Genomic DNA, 13,863 nt, shown 5'->3' with positions numbered 1-13,863 from the left:
CTAAACTACATCTACCAGAAGTCATTGCAGGAGGGAAGGTAGAGGGTGATCAAGAAAGAAGGGAATGCATTTCCAGCCCCAACAGCGGGAGCCCTGGGGATAGGCAAGCTGGCCATATACCATCTCCGACCACAAGAGGGAGGGAAAATGAAGGAGCCCAGTTCCCCAGGACCCGCAATCAGTATATCATGCCACCCACCTGTACTAGGGATGGGTGGGGTGAGAACCAGGAGGAGAATTGGATGGATTGTATGGAAGAGGGGGTTAATCAGGCTGAGCAGGGGGAAGAAACCTCAATGGAATGGGAGTTTGAGAGTACTGAGGAGCACAGCACCTGAAGGTTTGCAAATCTACATTGTTTGGAATTTATTTTGGTTTAAATCCTGCTTTCTTTTGTGGGACCTGTTTGCTTTGGGAGAAAGCCTGACTGTGGAAAGTTTGCTGGGGAGAATTACAAACCTGTTTCCCAAACTGAAACCTGATTATTTTGAGAAACTCTGTTGAATTTGAAAGGCTTGTTTATGAAGGGGGGAAAATCCTGCTTGGGGGCAGGGATTGTTTGTTTGCTACTGATTTTGACAACAAGGAGGGATTTCAAAAGGACTATTGCCTCCCCCTCGGGGAAGGGGGCACAGACTTTGTGTTTAGTGAGCTGATGTACTAAGCAAGGCAGAACAGCTCTGCCTGAGAAGCCCTAACCCAGGGCTCTGGAGTGAAGTTTTGGTCATTAACCTGAAAAATAAAGGAATGTTTTGAAGTATCCCCTGGTGGCAGTTTGTGAAGATCTGGCTATTCGCGGGAGGCGGCTTCCTCCTCCCATACTGGAGCAGGGGGCCCGTTTACAACACACATGAATGTGCGTATTAGAGATATATTCCAGTAGACTGGAGTAAAGAGTTTGGTTATACATTAATACACACACAGCATGGATTTTCCAAACTTCTGTGTGTCAGTCTTTATAGAAAAACACACAAATAGTTGAGGCAGATCTTGCCACCCTATTCTTTTCCCAAATCCATTAAAAAAAAAAAAGAAATTTCTCTCTTTGAAACCTGATTGGTGCAAACTGTGGAGATAGAAAGTGTTCACAGATTTTACACAAATGCTCTTTGGTGTCCTTTTATTAAGCTGCATTAAAAATTGACTTCAGTGCACCTTACACAAGTCTTTCCCAGGGGTTTGGGTTATTTTACTTTTGCAGCTGTGAAGAACGGCCATGTACAATTTTTTTCAGTATAATAGCTGTGCCCAGGCTGCAGCCAAGAGCACTTATCACCACCTATTTTGGAGGCGATCGGGGTTCCCGCATTAACCGTGTGCTAACCAGCTAGCACACAGAAATGTAGTTGCATTGACTAGTTAGCACAGGAATGCCCACTCTCCACTTCTTGACACTCCACCTCAAACCATGTTTAAAAAATTATTACCGTGTGCTTAGCAAGTACAAATGGCAAAATATATGTGGAATGCCCTAGTGTGTCATTTTTTGCTCCATTAGGGATACATTAGTACTTAACACAGTTTAGTAAATAGACCTTTATGTTTGAAAGTCCAATCTCAAAAAGTTCACAACTACAGCACTTTGAGTTCAAGGTAAATACAAATTGAGTTTAGGAATGAAAAAGGTTTTCAGGAGAACAGCAGTGCTTTTTCACTTCTGTCCCCCTGAAAGTGTTTGGCTGATGTGATTTGAAGAAACTTAGTCTGTGGCTTTAAAAAAAAAAAAGTCAGTAGTTTAATAATACTTATTTCATTCACAGACTGCTGTCTCGCAGTGCATCTCCAGTTACTGCTGTGCACCAACCTCTAGGGTGGATGACCAGGTGCTGCATCATTGGTTTCCAGGTAGCAAGGGCCATTCCCAGACAATGCAAGGTAAAGATAACTGTGGCTTTTTCACTGAAGTACAACTGGATATGCAAAAGCACAAGAAACTTTAGGGCCAATCTTGACTGACCAAGCAACTGCATAAAGATACACAAATATATTCTTCATCTGTCTTTATACAGATATTCAGTGAAGATTTTCAATAGGTTATCTGTATAAAGTCAAGATGTCTATTTCTGCAGTCTGGTTTATGTGGCTAAATTATATGAATAGCAGCTGAATATCACTTACTATACATATAAATTTAGACCCCCGCCCTCTGAATGTCCCAGCACCTCCTCTTAATGGATACATTTTGATCAAAATGTATCTGCTGAGCATCTAGTGAAATTCAAATTAAAGCAGTTAGGCAATCATCACGCAATACTGGTCACATAAGAACATTTGGAAATCAACCCCTTAGTAGGGGGATGTGTATGCATTCGAAACAACACAGGAAAAAAAATCAACAACATTTCCAATGCCATTTCTAATCTGAAATGTTCAGGGGTTTCCCCAGATCATCAATTGTGTGCACTATTACAAAATAATGTGCACTCTTTACAAATAGATGCAATATGGCATAATCTAATTATTTAAACAATAGGGCACACTTTTGACCAGTGTGTCAACGCTGAGTCATAGTGTGTACTGTTGACTACACTACCCTCTAAAACTGCAGCAACAACAACAACCTACAAATAAAATGATCCCATAATGACAAGGGGAATTAAAACAATGTTGGCCTGGACACCTCTGTTCCTTGGTGGCTGGCCTAAAGACTTCCAGGTTAGTGGCAGAGCTGGGACCGTCACATGCTCTCACTGACCTACCACCGCGAATAATGCAGACTTCATAGGTTTTAGTGAAGTATCTTCTGTCTCATCTTCTGCAGTACTTCAGGATTACTTGATAGGTTTCTGATAAAACAGTGAACATTTCCTGAATTTGACTCGGCTGTCTATGTCTCTGTATGGCCTATTTCACTGCTGTAATGCTATAATAAATAGTACTTGATTCAGGTATCCATGGCTCTGAATGTCTTGTCTTCCTCACATTGAGTTTTACTACACAGTCAGTGCTTGTTTGGGGCAGTGAGCCTTCAATTTCTCCAGTCAGATTCTGATGTCCATGACGCTGAATGTCCTGTTTCGCCATGATGGGATTATAATGCACAGAGCCTTATTGAACTGTCCATGGTGCTGAATGTTCTCTTCCCCCTCCATGGTGGAGTTATAATACAGAGAGCCTTATTGAGCTGTCCACGGTGCTGAATGCCCTTTTCATTTTTTCCAGAGCTGGTCTATAAGTCAGTGCCCAGATGAAGTATCCATGATGCTCAATTTTTTATTTCACTGTTAGTCTGTCTATCACGTGGTCAGTTCCTGTTTTTTTTTTTTTTTAATCCTTAGAAAATGTACAAAGGTGGTATTAAATATATAATAATAATTACACTTTTCAAATGTTATCAACAACTAAGGTTTCTAATATCTGCTGTGTCTATCCACTGATTTCTGAACAATTTTGTAGGTTTCTACAGGATACCAACAATTACAATGAAAATTTTCAAACCTTCAGTTTACAGGCAGCTTTGCTTGTAATATTACACAAACATATTCAGAGAGCAGAGAGTCCACTCAGGATTTGGGTCAGGAATGACCAATGAAGAACATTAAGAGGAAACATTTTGGAGCTTTATAAAGTGCTGTACTTTACATAAGTAATGCCACACTGGGAAAAGCCCATCGAGCCCAGCATCCTGTCCATGACAGCGGCCAATCCAGGCCAAGGGCACCTGGCAAGCTTCCCAACGTACAAACATTCTATACATGTTGTTCCTGGAATTGTGGATTTTTCCCAAGTCCATTTAGTAGTGGTTTATGGACTTGTCCTTTAGGAAACCGTGTAACCCCTTTTTAAACTCTGCTAAGCTAACCGCCTTCACCACGTTCTCCGGCAATGAAATCCAGAGTTTAATTATGCATTGGGTGAAGAAAGATTTTCTCCAATTTGTTTTAAATTTACTACACTGTTGTTTCATTGTATGCCCCCTAGTCCTAGTATTTTTGGAAAGCGTGAACAGATGCTTCACATCCACCTGTTCCACTCCACTCATTATTTTATATACCTCTATCATGTCTCCCCTCAGCCGTCTCTTCTCCAAGCTGAAAAGCCCTAGCCTCCTTAGTCTTTCTTCATAGGGAAGTCGTCCCATCTCCGCTATCATTTTTGTCACCCTTCGCTGCACCTTTTCCAATTATACTATATCTTTCTTGAGATGCGGCGACCAGAATTGAACACAATACTCAAGGTGCGGTCGCACCATGGAGCAATACAACTGCATTATAACCTCCTCACATCTGTTCTCAATACCTTTCCTAATAATACCCAACATTCTATTCGCTTTCCTAGCCGCAGCAGCACACTGAGCAGAAGGTTTCAGTGTATTATCAACAATGACACCCAGATCCCTTACTTGGTCCGTAACTCCTAACGTGGAACCTTGCATGACATAGCTATAATTTGGGTTCTTGTTTCCGACATGCATCACCTTGCACTTGTTCACATTAAACGTCATCTGCCATTTAGCCGCCCAGTCTCCCAGTCTCGCAAGGTCCTTCTGTAATTTTCACAATCCTCTCGCGAGTTAACGACTGAATAACTTTGTGTCATCAGCAAATTTAATTGCCTCGCTGGTTACTCCCATCTCTAAATCATTTATAAATATATAAAAAAGCAGCGGTCGTAGCACAGACCCCGGAGGAACCCCACTAACTACCCTTCTCCATTGTGAATACTGCCCATTTAACCCCACTCTGTTTCCTATCCTTCAACCAGTTTTTAGTCCACAATAGGACTTTTCCTCCTATCCCATGACCCTCCAATTTCCTCTGTAGCCTTTCATGAGATGCCTTTTGAAAATCCAGATACACAATATCAACCGGCTCCCCTTTGTCCACATGTTTGTTTACTCTTTCAAAGAATTGAATGAACAGTTCAATTTCTGTTGGTTCTTATGACCAGACATATTGATTCCCTCTTAATCCTCCTGGGAATGGGTTACTACTCCCTACATGGATCCAGATCTCATAGGTGCAGTTTATTTCTAGGACATTCTGTTTGTCTTCTTCCATACAGGGTCTTTCAACTGACAGAATTCTTTATAATGCTGCTTGGAAATATTCTTCAAAGACCTCATCTTCCAAAGGATCCTGGTAGATAGGGGGAGGTGTCAGGGGCTCCAGATTTACGGGCACCTCCTGGACCCCCTTCACTTCATGGATATCTGACATGATCCTTTGTAACTTAGGAGGCATTATGATCCGTAACTGAAGATTGTAATCTGAGGTGACCTCGTTACAGTTCGTTTCAGCTGGTGCACCAGGGTGTTCAGGCACAGTCTCTCTGCTGTTAGGGTGACCGGGTTCATTGGCTACGACACTGTAGGGTGGAAGCTCACCAAGTGAAGGAGTTTGTGGGGTTGGGGAAATGATCCATATTCCTAGGGGAGGTCTGAAGTCAGGGGCCACTACCTCGTCATATGTTGGGACATTGTATGTGGAATGGTTCCTAGGAAAGGAAAACAGAGAATGAGGGTCTCACAGGTACTGTTTCCAATAGATGTATAAGCAATAGGACAGTACTTATAATTTGTTCACATTATTAAACAAATGTGAAACATATTTTAATAAACATATTCCAAAAAGCAAAATTATGGAAATAAAAAAATAAAACAGTCCATGTGAAGTGGTGAAAGAAGGATGTAGCCCAGAAATAAGACTATTAGACCTATCTTAAATTTACAGTACATATGATTTTATACTGCCAGTGAACCTAGACATCTATGAACGCTGCTGATAAGTGTCAGATTCAACGTATTCATCCTTCAAACAAGAACTACAAATAATTGGGTATCTGAGACAATTTAAGGAAGATTTCAGCTATCCAGGTTTTCAACTGATAGTATATTTAAATCTAGATGGTCAAAACTCAAGTACAGATTTAGGTTTGCTATTTTTCACCTATATTTGGCTGCCTAAGCTGGGTGTCTAGTGATGAAAATCTGTGGTTTATGCCTAAATCACTTTTCATGCCCTGTGTGTACCCAGCTTTTGACTATTACATTTAAGAGCTCAGCTCTTGGAAATTTTCTGAGAGCCCAATTAACGTCTAAGCTCTTTGGGACAGGGATTCTCTGCTGCTCCTCTACTTTTAGAGAATCTACATTTCCTATGTTTAAAATGTGCCATTCCCAAGGTTCAAGGTTTTTATATATTTAATGTTTGTTGCCCAGATGGATTCTGATTTCCTCTTAAAAGTGAACAAGCTAAATCAAATTACTTCCTTGGGTTTTTTTTATGGGAGGGGCAGTTTGACAGCTGAGTACAACATTGGCTTTGGCTATACTGCCTTGGATGAATCTCTTCATAAAGGGGGTTAATAAATCCTACTAACTAAATGTGGGGCCAAATTATAGTTTCATTCATAGAAAACCAAGGGTTGTAATCTGGTTCGTTTCCACAGGGTGGAGCTACGATTCCACATTATCAATCATCCTTGCGGATAAATTCACCACTTAGCACAGGAGTAAAGAGCCACATTTCTAATTCTAGAAATTCAGCTCCCTGCCCTGCCAACTTTAAAAGCCATTTCCACAGGTAAAACAGTTCATTATTCCCAGAAATACGCTTTGATTCAATTGCACGCCCTAAATGGAGGTGAGGGTGGGTCCATGCACAGAGCCATTTTGCAGTGCAGGGTCAGCTGCTGTAGCAGTGACGTAGCCAAGGGTGGGCTTGGGTGGGCCCAGGCCCACCCACTTTGGGTTCAGGCCCACCCAGTAGCAGCATACATATGATGTGGCTGGCAGGGATCCCCAAGCCCCACCAGCCGAAAACTCCCAACAAGTGTCCCTCCTGCATTCCTTGTAAGTAGCAGATCTTTGCCTGCAGTGACATACATACTGCTCGCACTGGCCACACATCCTTCCCTCTGATGTATTTCTGCCTAGGTGGAAACAGGAAGTTGCATCAGTGGGAAGGCTGTGGGGCCAACACGAACCATCTGTATTAGTTGCTACTCGCTGCTGGTGAAAATCTGCTATTTAAAAGGTATACGGGAGAGGGGGGATGTTTGAGAGACCATATGGTATGCAGGCGAGAGAAGGAGAGACCAAATCACCTGTGGGATGGGGCGAGGTTCTTCTGCCCACCCATCTTAGGCCCAGGCCCACCCAAAATTGGGTGTCTGGCTACGCCCCTGTGCTGTAGGATGGAGTCACTCCTGGAACGACACTGGCTGCATTACAGGAAAGTCCACCGGTGCTTTTGCACCAGTTTTTGAAGTGAAAGTCATGTATTCTTTGGAAAAGTGTCTGTCGAGATTTCCTCCTCCTTTTTCTGTGTCTGAAACAATGTAAATAGTTTTCTAACGAGGTTATTTCTTTCTTCACTCCAGCCCCATCCCTAAGAATGCTTCAGTGTGTTGCAAGGTAAAGGGACTTTTATTTTGTTATATTTTCTTCTTTTAATCACATACTTGCTGGGCAAGTTTCACATAGCTGATGCGTGCAAAAGTATAAACACAGCAGAGGTAGCGGAGGAGAGATGATCTTTATCAGTACTCCAGTCAGATGTCACACCAATATACATAAAGCACGAATACAGCACAAACAGCTGAAGAGCAGATTTTCAACAGAGCCTCTTGCAGGTGTCCCACCGATACACATAAAAGTATGAATACAGCATGGACAGCTGAAGGCAGGTCTTCATCAGAGGCTCATGTAAATGTCACACTGATAAATGTAAATTATTAATGAACTGCTGAAGAATGGAGTTTCATCAGAGCTTGTGCAGGTGTCCTACTGATACATATACAGCATGGACAGCTGAAGAATGGAACTTCATCAGACCTCATGGAGGCGTCGCACTAGTTCACATAAAACATAGTGTGGAGGGTTGTTACAATGTTGCATGTAGAGCCACTAAAGAATAAAGGAAGTGAGAGAAACATTGTTTCCTCTGAGATGTTTGGGAATCCTACACTTACTTTCCTACCATTGGGGTGATGCCACAATTTCATGGCTTCAATCACACATGGCAGCATGTTTGTGGTATTCCCTGCCTGCCTCATGCGAGTGAAAGCACGATATTACTTCACCAGCAAATGCTAGGAGTGCAGGTGGAGGATTCCTACACACCTTACCTGAACAGGTAAGGGGTCAGTACTAACCTGTCTTGCTGTTGGTCCCTCTCTGTTGCCTGCCCCTCAGTGTTTTCTGCTCCTCTGGCTGCTTGCCTTTTGAACCACTTCACCAGGGCACTGAGCATGTAGACGAGGATTCCTACAGACCCTGTCACCAAAAAGAAGACGCCGATGGGCAGGATACTTTTAGAGAAGGCCACCAGCACCACCCCAATGATGATCATTGCCACGCCTGACATCACCGCAGTCTTCTTGAAGGCTCTCCATCGCACTTCGGCTGACATGGCCACTTACTGCCAGTTTCCTTACTTCAGATGGTCAGGGCCGTCCAGGCCTGGGAAACATTTGTCTGGAAAAGACAGAGATCTAAATTAATGAAAGCAATTGAGATGTGTAAGAGCACCCACTACAAGATGCCAGGTTGTCTGGAAACGTCCTGCGTAGCATCGTTTTGGGGGAATCCTTATGTCACTCCAGAATCCAGTTGTCTCCAGTGAAAGACACAGCCATCAGAGTCCTGGAGCTGATATAAAATAGTGAAGGGAAAGGGACTGGCTACAGAATGCAAAATCCAGAATAACCATGAAAGGAAAAAAACCTGGGGTTAAGTCAAGAAGGTGTCCTTTGACTGAAGTGTGATAACCACCAGTGTGCACTTACCGTAGAAAAAATGGCAAACCGTGGGACATACTCAGGTGTCCTATGGTAATTTTGCAATGTAGATGCAGAAACCATGCGCTAAAAAACATTGTTGTTTTTTCCGCAGAGGGGGTGTGTCAGGGGCAGAGTGTGTTTCTGCACTAATCAGTTACACAAGTACATAAGTATTGCCATACTGGGAAAGACCAAAAGTCCATCGAGCCCAGCATCCTGTTTCCAATCCAGGTCACAAATACCCGGCAAGATCCCAAAAATGTACAAAACATTTATACTGCTTATCCCAGAAATAGTGGATTTTCCCCAAGTCCATTTAATAACGGTCTACGGACTTTTTCTTTAGGAAGCCATCCAAACCTTTTTAAAACTCCGCTAAGCTAACTGCCTTGTACCACATTCTCTGGCAACGAATTCCAGAGTTTAATTACATGTTGAGTGAAGAAAAATTTTCTCCGATTCATTTTAAATTTACTACATTGTAGCTTCATTGCATGCCCCCTAGTCCCAGTATTTTTGGAAAGCATGAACAGACGCTTCACATCTACCCGTTCAACTCCACTCATTATTTTATAGACCTCTATCATATCTCCCCTCAGCCGCCTTTTCTCCAAGCTGAAGAGCCCTAGATGCTGCAGCCTTTCCTCATAGGGAAGTCGTCCCATCCCCTTTATCATTTTCGTCGCCCTTCTCTGCACCTTTTCTAATTCCACTATATCTCTTTTGAGATGCAGTGACCAGAATTGAACACAATATTTGAGGTGCGGTCGCACCATGGAGCGATACAAAGGTATTATAACATCCTCATTTTTTGTTTTCCATTCCTTTCCTAATAATACCTAACATTCTATTTGCTTTCTTAGCTGCATCAGCACACTGAGCAGAAGGTTTCAAATTATCATCAACGACGACACCTAGATCCCTTTCTTGGTCCATCACTCCTAATGTGGAATCTTGCATGATGTAGCTATAATTCGGGTTCCTCTTTCCCACATGCATCACTTTGCACTTGCTCCCCCCCCCCCCCCCCGAAATGGCTCCGAGGCAAGTGGATCACTTACCGCACAGCCATTTCTTTAAAAAAAAGAGACAGCCTTTTACCCGCGGCAGTTAAAGGGGGCCTCAGCAGGCGTCAAAACACGCCTTTTATTGCAGCTTAGTAAAAGGGGCCCTTAACGCCAAAGCCCAGACATGGCTCGGCATTGAATATCCAGGAATAACAGCGGCGGTGGGGGGCAAAACACTCAGTGCTTCCAGCTTAATATTTATATTCTGCACGTGGATCACAACCAGACATAACACAACAAAAGCATAGCAATGTAATCCAAAAATAGCATGAAACAAATACAAATCACACACATCAGGCAATGAAATAGCGAAGCCCTAAAAAGTCTTTGTGCAGGAAAGGAGGGAGACTTGGAATCAATACAGGGTATGTTTGGCAGTCCTGCTGGAATGTCAGATCAGATGCCCATCTGAGGCTTGGGATCATTTGGGCAATTTCAATGAAAGGCTCTGCAGAGGTCTTTGCGTCCTAAGAGGGAAATAGGCAGGACAGGACACAAAAAAAAGTCTCTCCGCTTGCTGTTTCCATCTTGGTCTTACCCCCTAAGGCATGGCTGAGTTGAGAGACCCTACGGCACACTTAAATTTAGTCTTCTCTGTGCACATCTGGAATAAAAAAATAAAGCCACACAGAGGACTCTGCAGAAATCCCAAGCCAGCCCAAACATCATTTGGAGAAACTGCACCCTTGATAGGATGAAACCCTGTGTGTTGAATAACTAAGATGTAATAACAATGATGTAAGCAACATTTTATATCCCCATAGTATTCTCATGCATAGTCTGGGCACCCACTGCATTAATGAAGATGTTAATAAGAGGGGGAAAAAAACTGAGGTGATGCTGACCGCAGAAAGGTGATTCCAGAAGAAGTGCCAGCACATTCTGCCACCACTTGTCACTGAATCTTGCAAACCCCCCCCCCCCCCCCCCGTACCTCCCCCACACACACATACTTTTCTCTGACTCCTAAGCTATCACGGAGCTCAAGTCCTCCTGTGTGAGAGCAAAAGTAACAACACAAGGGGAGGTGGGGGACAGGAAAGTCATTCTTGGATCTGAGGAAACTATTCAGACAAGAACAGAACCCACCAAACAGGGGGGAAAGAAGGAGTGTTTGAAGATTTTGGGTGGTGATGGTGGTGGTGGTTGGGAGGAGGGAGGGAGGGTTTGAGGTGATCAGGGACCCTTACCAGCTACTTTCACTCCGCACCTCTGGCTCTCCAAGGGAGAAAGATGGATGAGAGAGCTGTAAACTGGGCTGAACCCTTGTCAATGATTGACCAGACTGGGCTTGGAAGAGTCTGATTCAGAGAGATGGTGGTGTGTGATGGGAGAGCGAGGAAGAATTTCTGAGACTGTGAAAAGAAGGTCAGAAGGTTTATGGAGAAATTTATAGATTTTTTTTTTTCTTTTGCTTGGCTGCTGGCCTGCCCTTGGGAGCGGAGATTTATTGCTAGCTACAGGTGGGAAATCTAGTGACAGAGGGTAAAAGTCCATGAAGAATTTGATCCACACCCAAGAAAAAAAGACTGAGATTGGATGGACCAAAGAGGAAGGGGAGAAGAACCCCAATTGTGAAGGGGTCTGTCATGGGATAAAGATAGGGTAACACCTTTTTTAGTCTCTCTCTCTCTCTCTCTCTCTCTCTGACTGTTCTCCTGGGAAATATTCAACACTCTTATCCTTGCACTCTGGTGGGAAGCATGTTGTGAGTGGAGGAGGCTGGGAGGGATTGAGAACTATAAAATCAGTAATTTCACCACTGGATTGCACTGGAATGATTTGAAATCCCTTAAAGGACACCTGTCTCCTTCTCAGACTTGTGTTGTATCAATGAGACCTGCCCTCTGCTCAGTCTGAGACCCCTGCTCAGTTCAGATCATGTTGTTTTCAAGGAGCCCTCGAGAGAAAAACGGGTACATGGGGTGCTAGATACTGAGGAGATTTGAGGGGTTTGGGCAAGTAAAACGTGGATCTAGATGGAGGAACAAAATACAGACTCAGAGTGTCTCACCTGAGATCACACCCTTTCCTCTACCCTGAAGTCTCCCTGCAGCTCAGCACATCTCAACCTTCTCCTTGACCCTGAATCTTGAAGACAAGAGGAAGCTGGTAGAGCATGGGAGACTGGTTTGCCTTTTTTTTTTTTTTAAACCTGAGTGCTGAAACTAATTGCTGTCCTGTGCCAGCCCCTCTCTGATAAGATTTTTCCAGCTTAGTAACCAGAGTATGCTGGGGAGTGTCTCAGGACACACAATTCAGCTTTTAAAGTCACAGTGTCACATGTACCTGCCTGGGCAGCTAGGAATTATACACACAGGAGTCACCGGCCTACCTCCATATCTTCCCCCCACCTAGTGTGAGCTATAGAGACCACCAAACACTTCAAAATTAAAAGAGCAACATCTTTCAAGGCATTTTGGGGTGGAACCTCTTTAAACATGGCTGCCAGCGTAACTGTCCGATTTTTAGTTCATTTATTTAACTCTGCTTCTCCTTTCCACATCTCTGGATGGCAGATGACAGGCCTGGAAGAGGTAGAAAGTGACACCTCCCCCCCCCCCCCCCCCCCATTCACACACCACCAGACTAAGGGCTTCTTTTACAAAGCCAGGCTAGCAATTCCCAGGTGGCATACAAGAGGAAGCCCATAGGAATTGAGTACCACATGTGGTAAGTGCAGATAGGGACTTGCTAACTCTGCCCCTCTTTCCCTGTCTTCTCATGATGTGAGTTTCCCCCCTTCTGTGTCTCCTTCATTTTTCTCTCCCTCACCCCCTGCTCTGTTAATTCCAGTGATCTCTCCTATTAACTACCTGGAGTTTCTTGTTACTTTTTGTTTTATCATAGTCCCAACACCTTTTGAAGTCAAACTGAGAGAAATCTAAAATTCTTTGGCTGGGTAAACATCATTTAGACTGGACAGTGGTCTCCATCTTTCTTTTGAGCCCTTATTAAGGGGTGTTAGCAGTTCATTTGGATCATCCATGGAATTTCAGGTTAATATCTTAATCAAACAGGGGGGGGGGGGGGTTTGGTGATGAGACAGTTTAGAAGGATTAGATATTGTGTTTCATTCAGATCAGTTTAAAACTCCGATCCAAGCTTATATTTTACCGTAACTCCTCTACTGAATGATCTATATCTGGGCTGTTGCACTACAAACTCTTCAAAATACCACAGGCAGATTGTTCCGTCCTGTGTGCAAATACGAAAGAGATGTTCCTCTGTTGATAAAAGTTGTACTGGGCTGCCTATAGAGCGAAGAGTTGCATTTCGACTGTGCTGTTTACTGACCCTCTTCTTATATAACAGCATCGGCTTCGTTTTCCTATTGCACAGGGCATTAGAAACAAGAAAATATAGTTTCCCAGACTTTTGTGTATCGGGCACTTTTGCCCTGAGAGGACATTTTGTTTTCTTTTCTCAGAAATATTTTTCTGCTTAGTTAATTGTGTTATGACTGTATTTCCTATGATTGGTGATTTGTGCAATATAAGTTGTCTTTGTATTGTATCAGTCTTTCCCCATTCCTCTGAGCTCAACACCTGCCTGCATGGAAAACCCTGTAGTGGGGGGGGGGGGGGCAAGGATGCTCAGTTTTATCAGCCAGGCACCCTGCACGCAGGCGATGCCCCACCTAAAGGTTGCAGGGTGGGCATTTGGTTTGAGATGAGTTACATTCAGGTGCTCTAGGTATTTTCTTGTCCCTGGAGTGGCCCCCGTCTAGTACTAAAGGTGTAGTGAAATCTGGCCGAGAGAGTCCTGATGTAGGACTTTCCTGCACACTAAGCCCAGATTCAATGTGGCATTAAAGTTGGGGGTTTTGTTGTTTTTTTCAGGTCATGCACTAATGTTCCCTGCAACACAACGATACTAATACTGGAACTGGACATAACTTAACGCTTCCCCCTTTCTATTCCCTTATGTGTCTGTCACACATGCACCTTATTATACCATAATATCACTCTGTATTTGTCACACCGGAAGGCGATCGCCTCATGGTACTATGTAAGCCACATTGAGCCTGCAAATAGGTGGAAAAATGTGGGATACAAATGCAACAAATAAA

General features: G+C 43.5%; 1 protein-coding gene across 12 annotated transcripts in view; it reads left to right on the top strand.

Annotated features, from left to right (window-relative positions):
• The first annotated feature begins 259 nt into the window (after positions 1-259).
• LOC115458425 (rap1 GTPase-activating protein 1-like) overlaps positions 260-13,863 on the top strand; it is a 40,939-nt gene continuing 27,335 nt past the window's right edge. For 11 of the 12 annotated variants that reach the window (XM_030188384.1, XM_030188390.1, XM_030188385.1 and 8 more), the window contains exons 1-3: positions 260-340; positions 1,761-1,875; positions 7,324-7,357. In XM_030188384.1, coding sequence (XP_030044244.1) covers positions 1,869-1,875; positions 7,324-7,357 — 41 coding nt within the window. In that variant the 5' untranslated portion in view covers positions 260-340; positions 1,761-1,868. The remainder of the gene's footprint in view (positions 341-1,760; positions 1,876-7,323; positions 7,358-13,863) is intronic. The other variant, XM_030188388.1, reaches the window with a different exon arrangement.

The sequence above is a fragment of the Microcaecilia unicolor genome, chromosome 14, assembly GCF_901765095.1.
Source record: "Microcaecilia unicolor chromosome 14, aMicUni1.1, whole genome shotgun sequence".
NCBI classification, from domain to species: domain Eukaryota; kingdom Metazoa; phylum Chordata; class Amphibia; order Gymnophiona; family Siphonopidae; genus Microcaecilia; species Microcaecilia unicolor.
The sequence above is the reverse complement of the archived record's forward strand: the minus strand, read 5'-3'. Positions and strand labels throughout refer to the sequence as shown.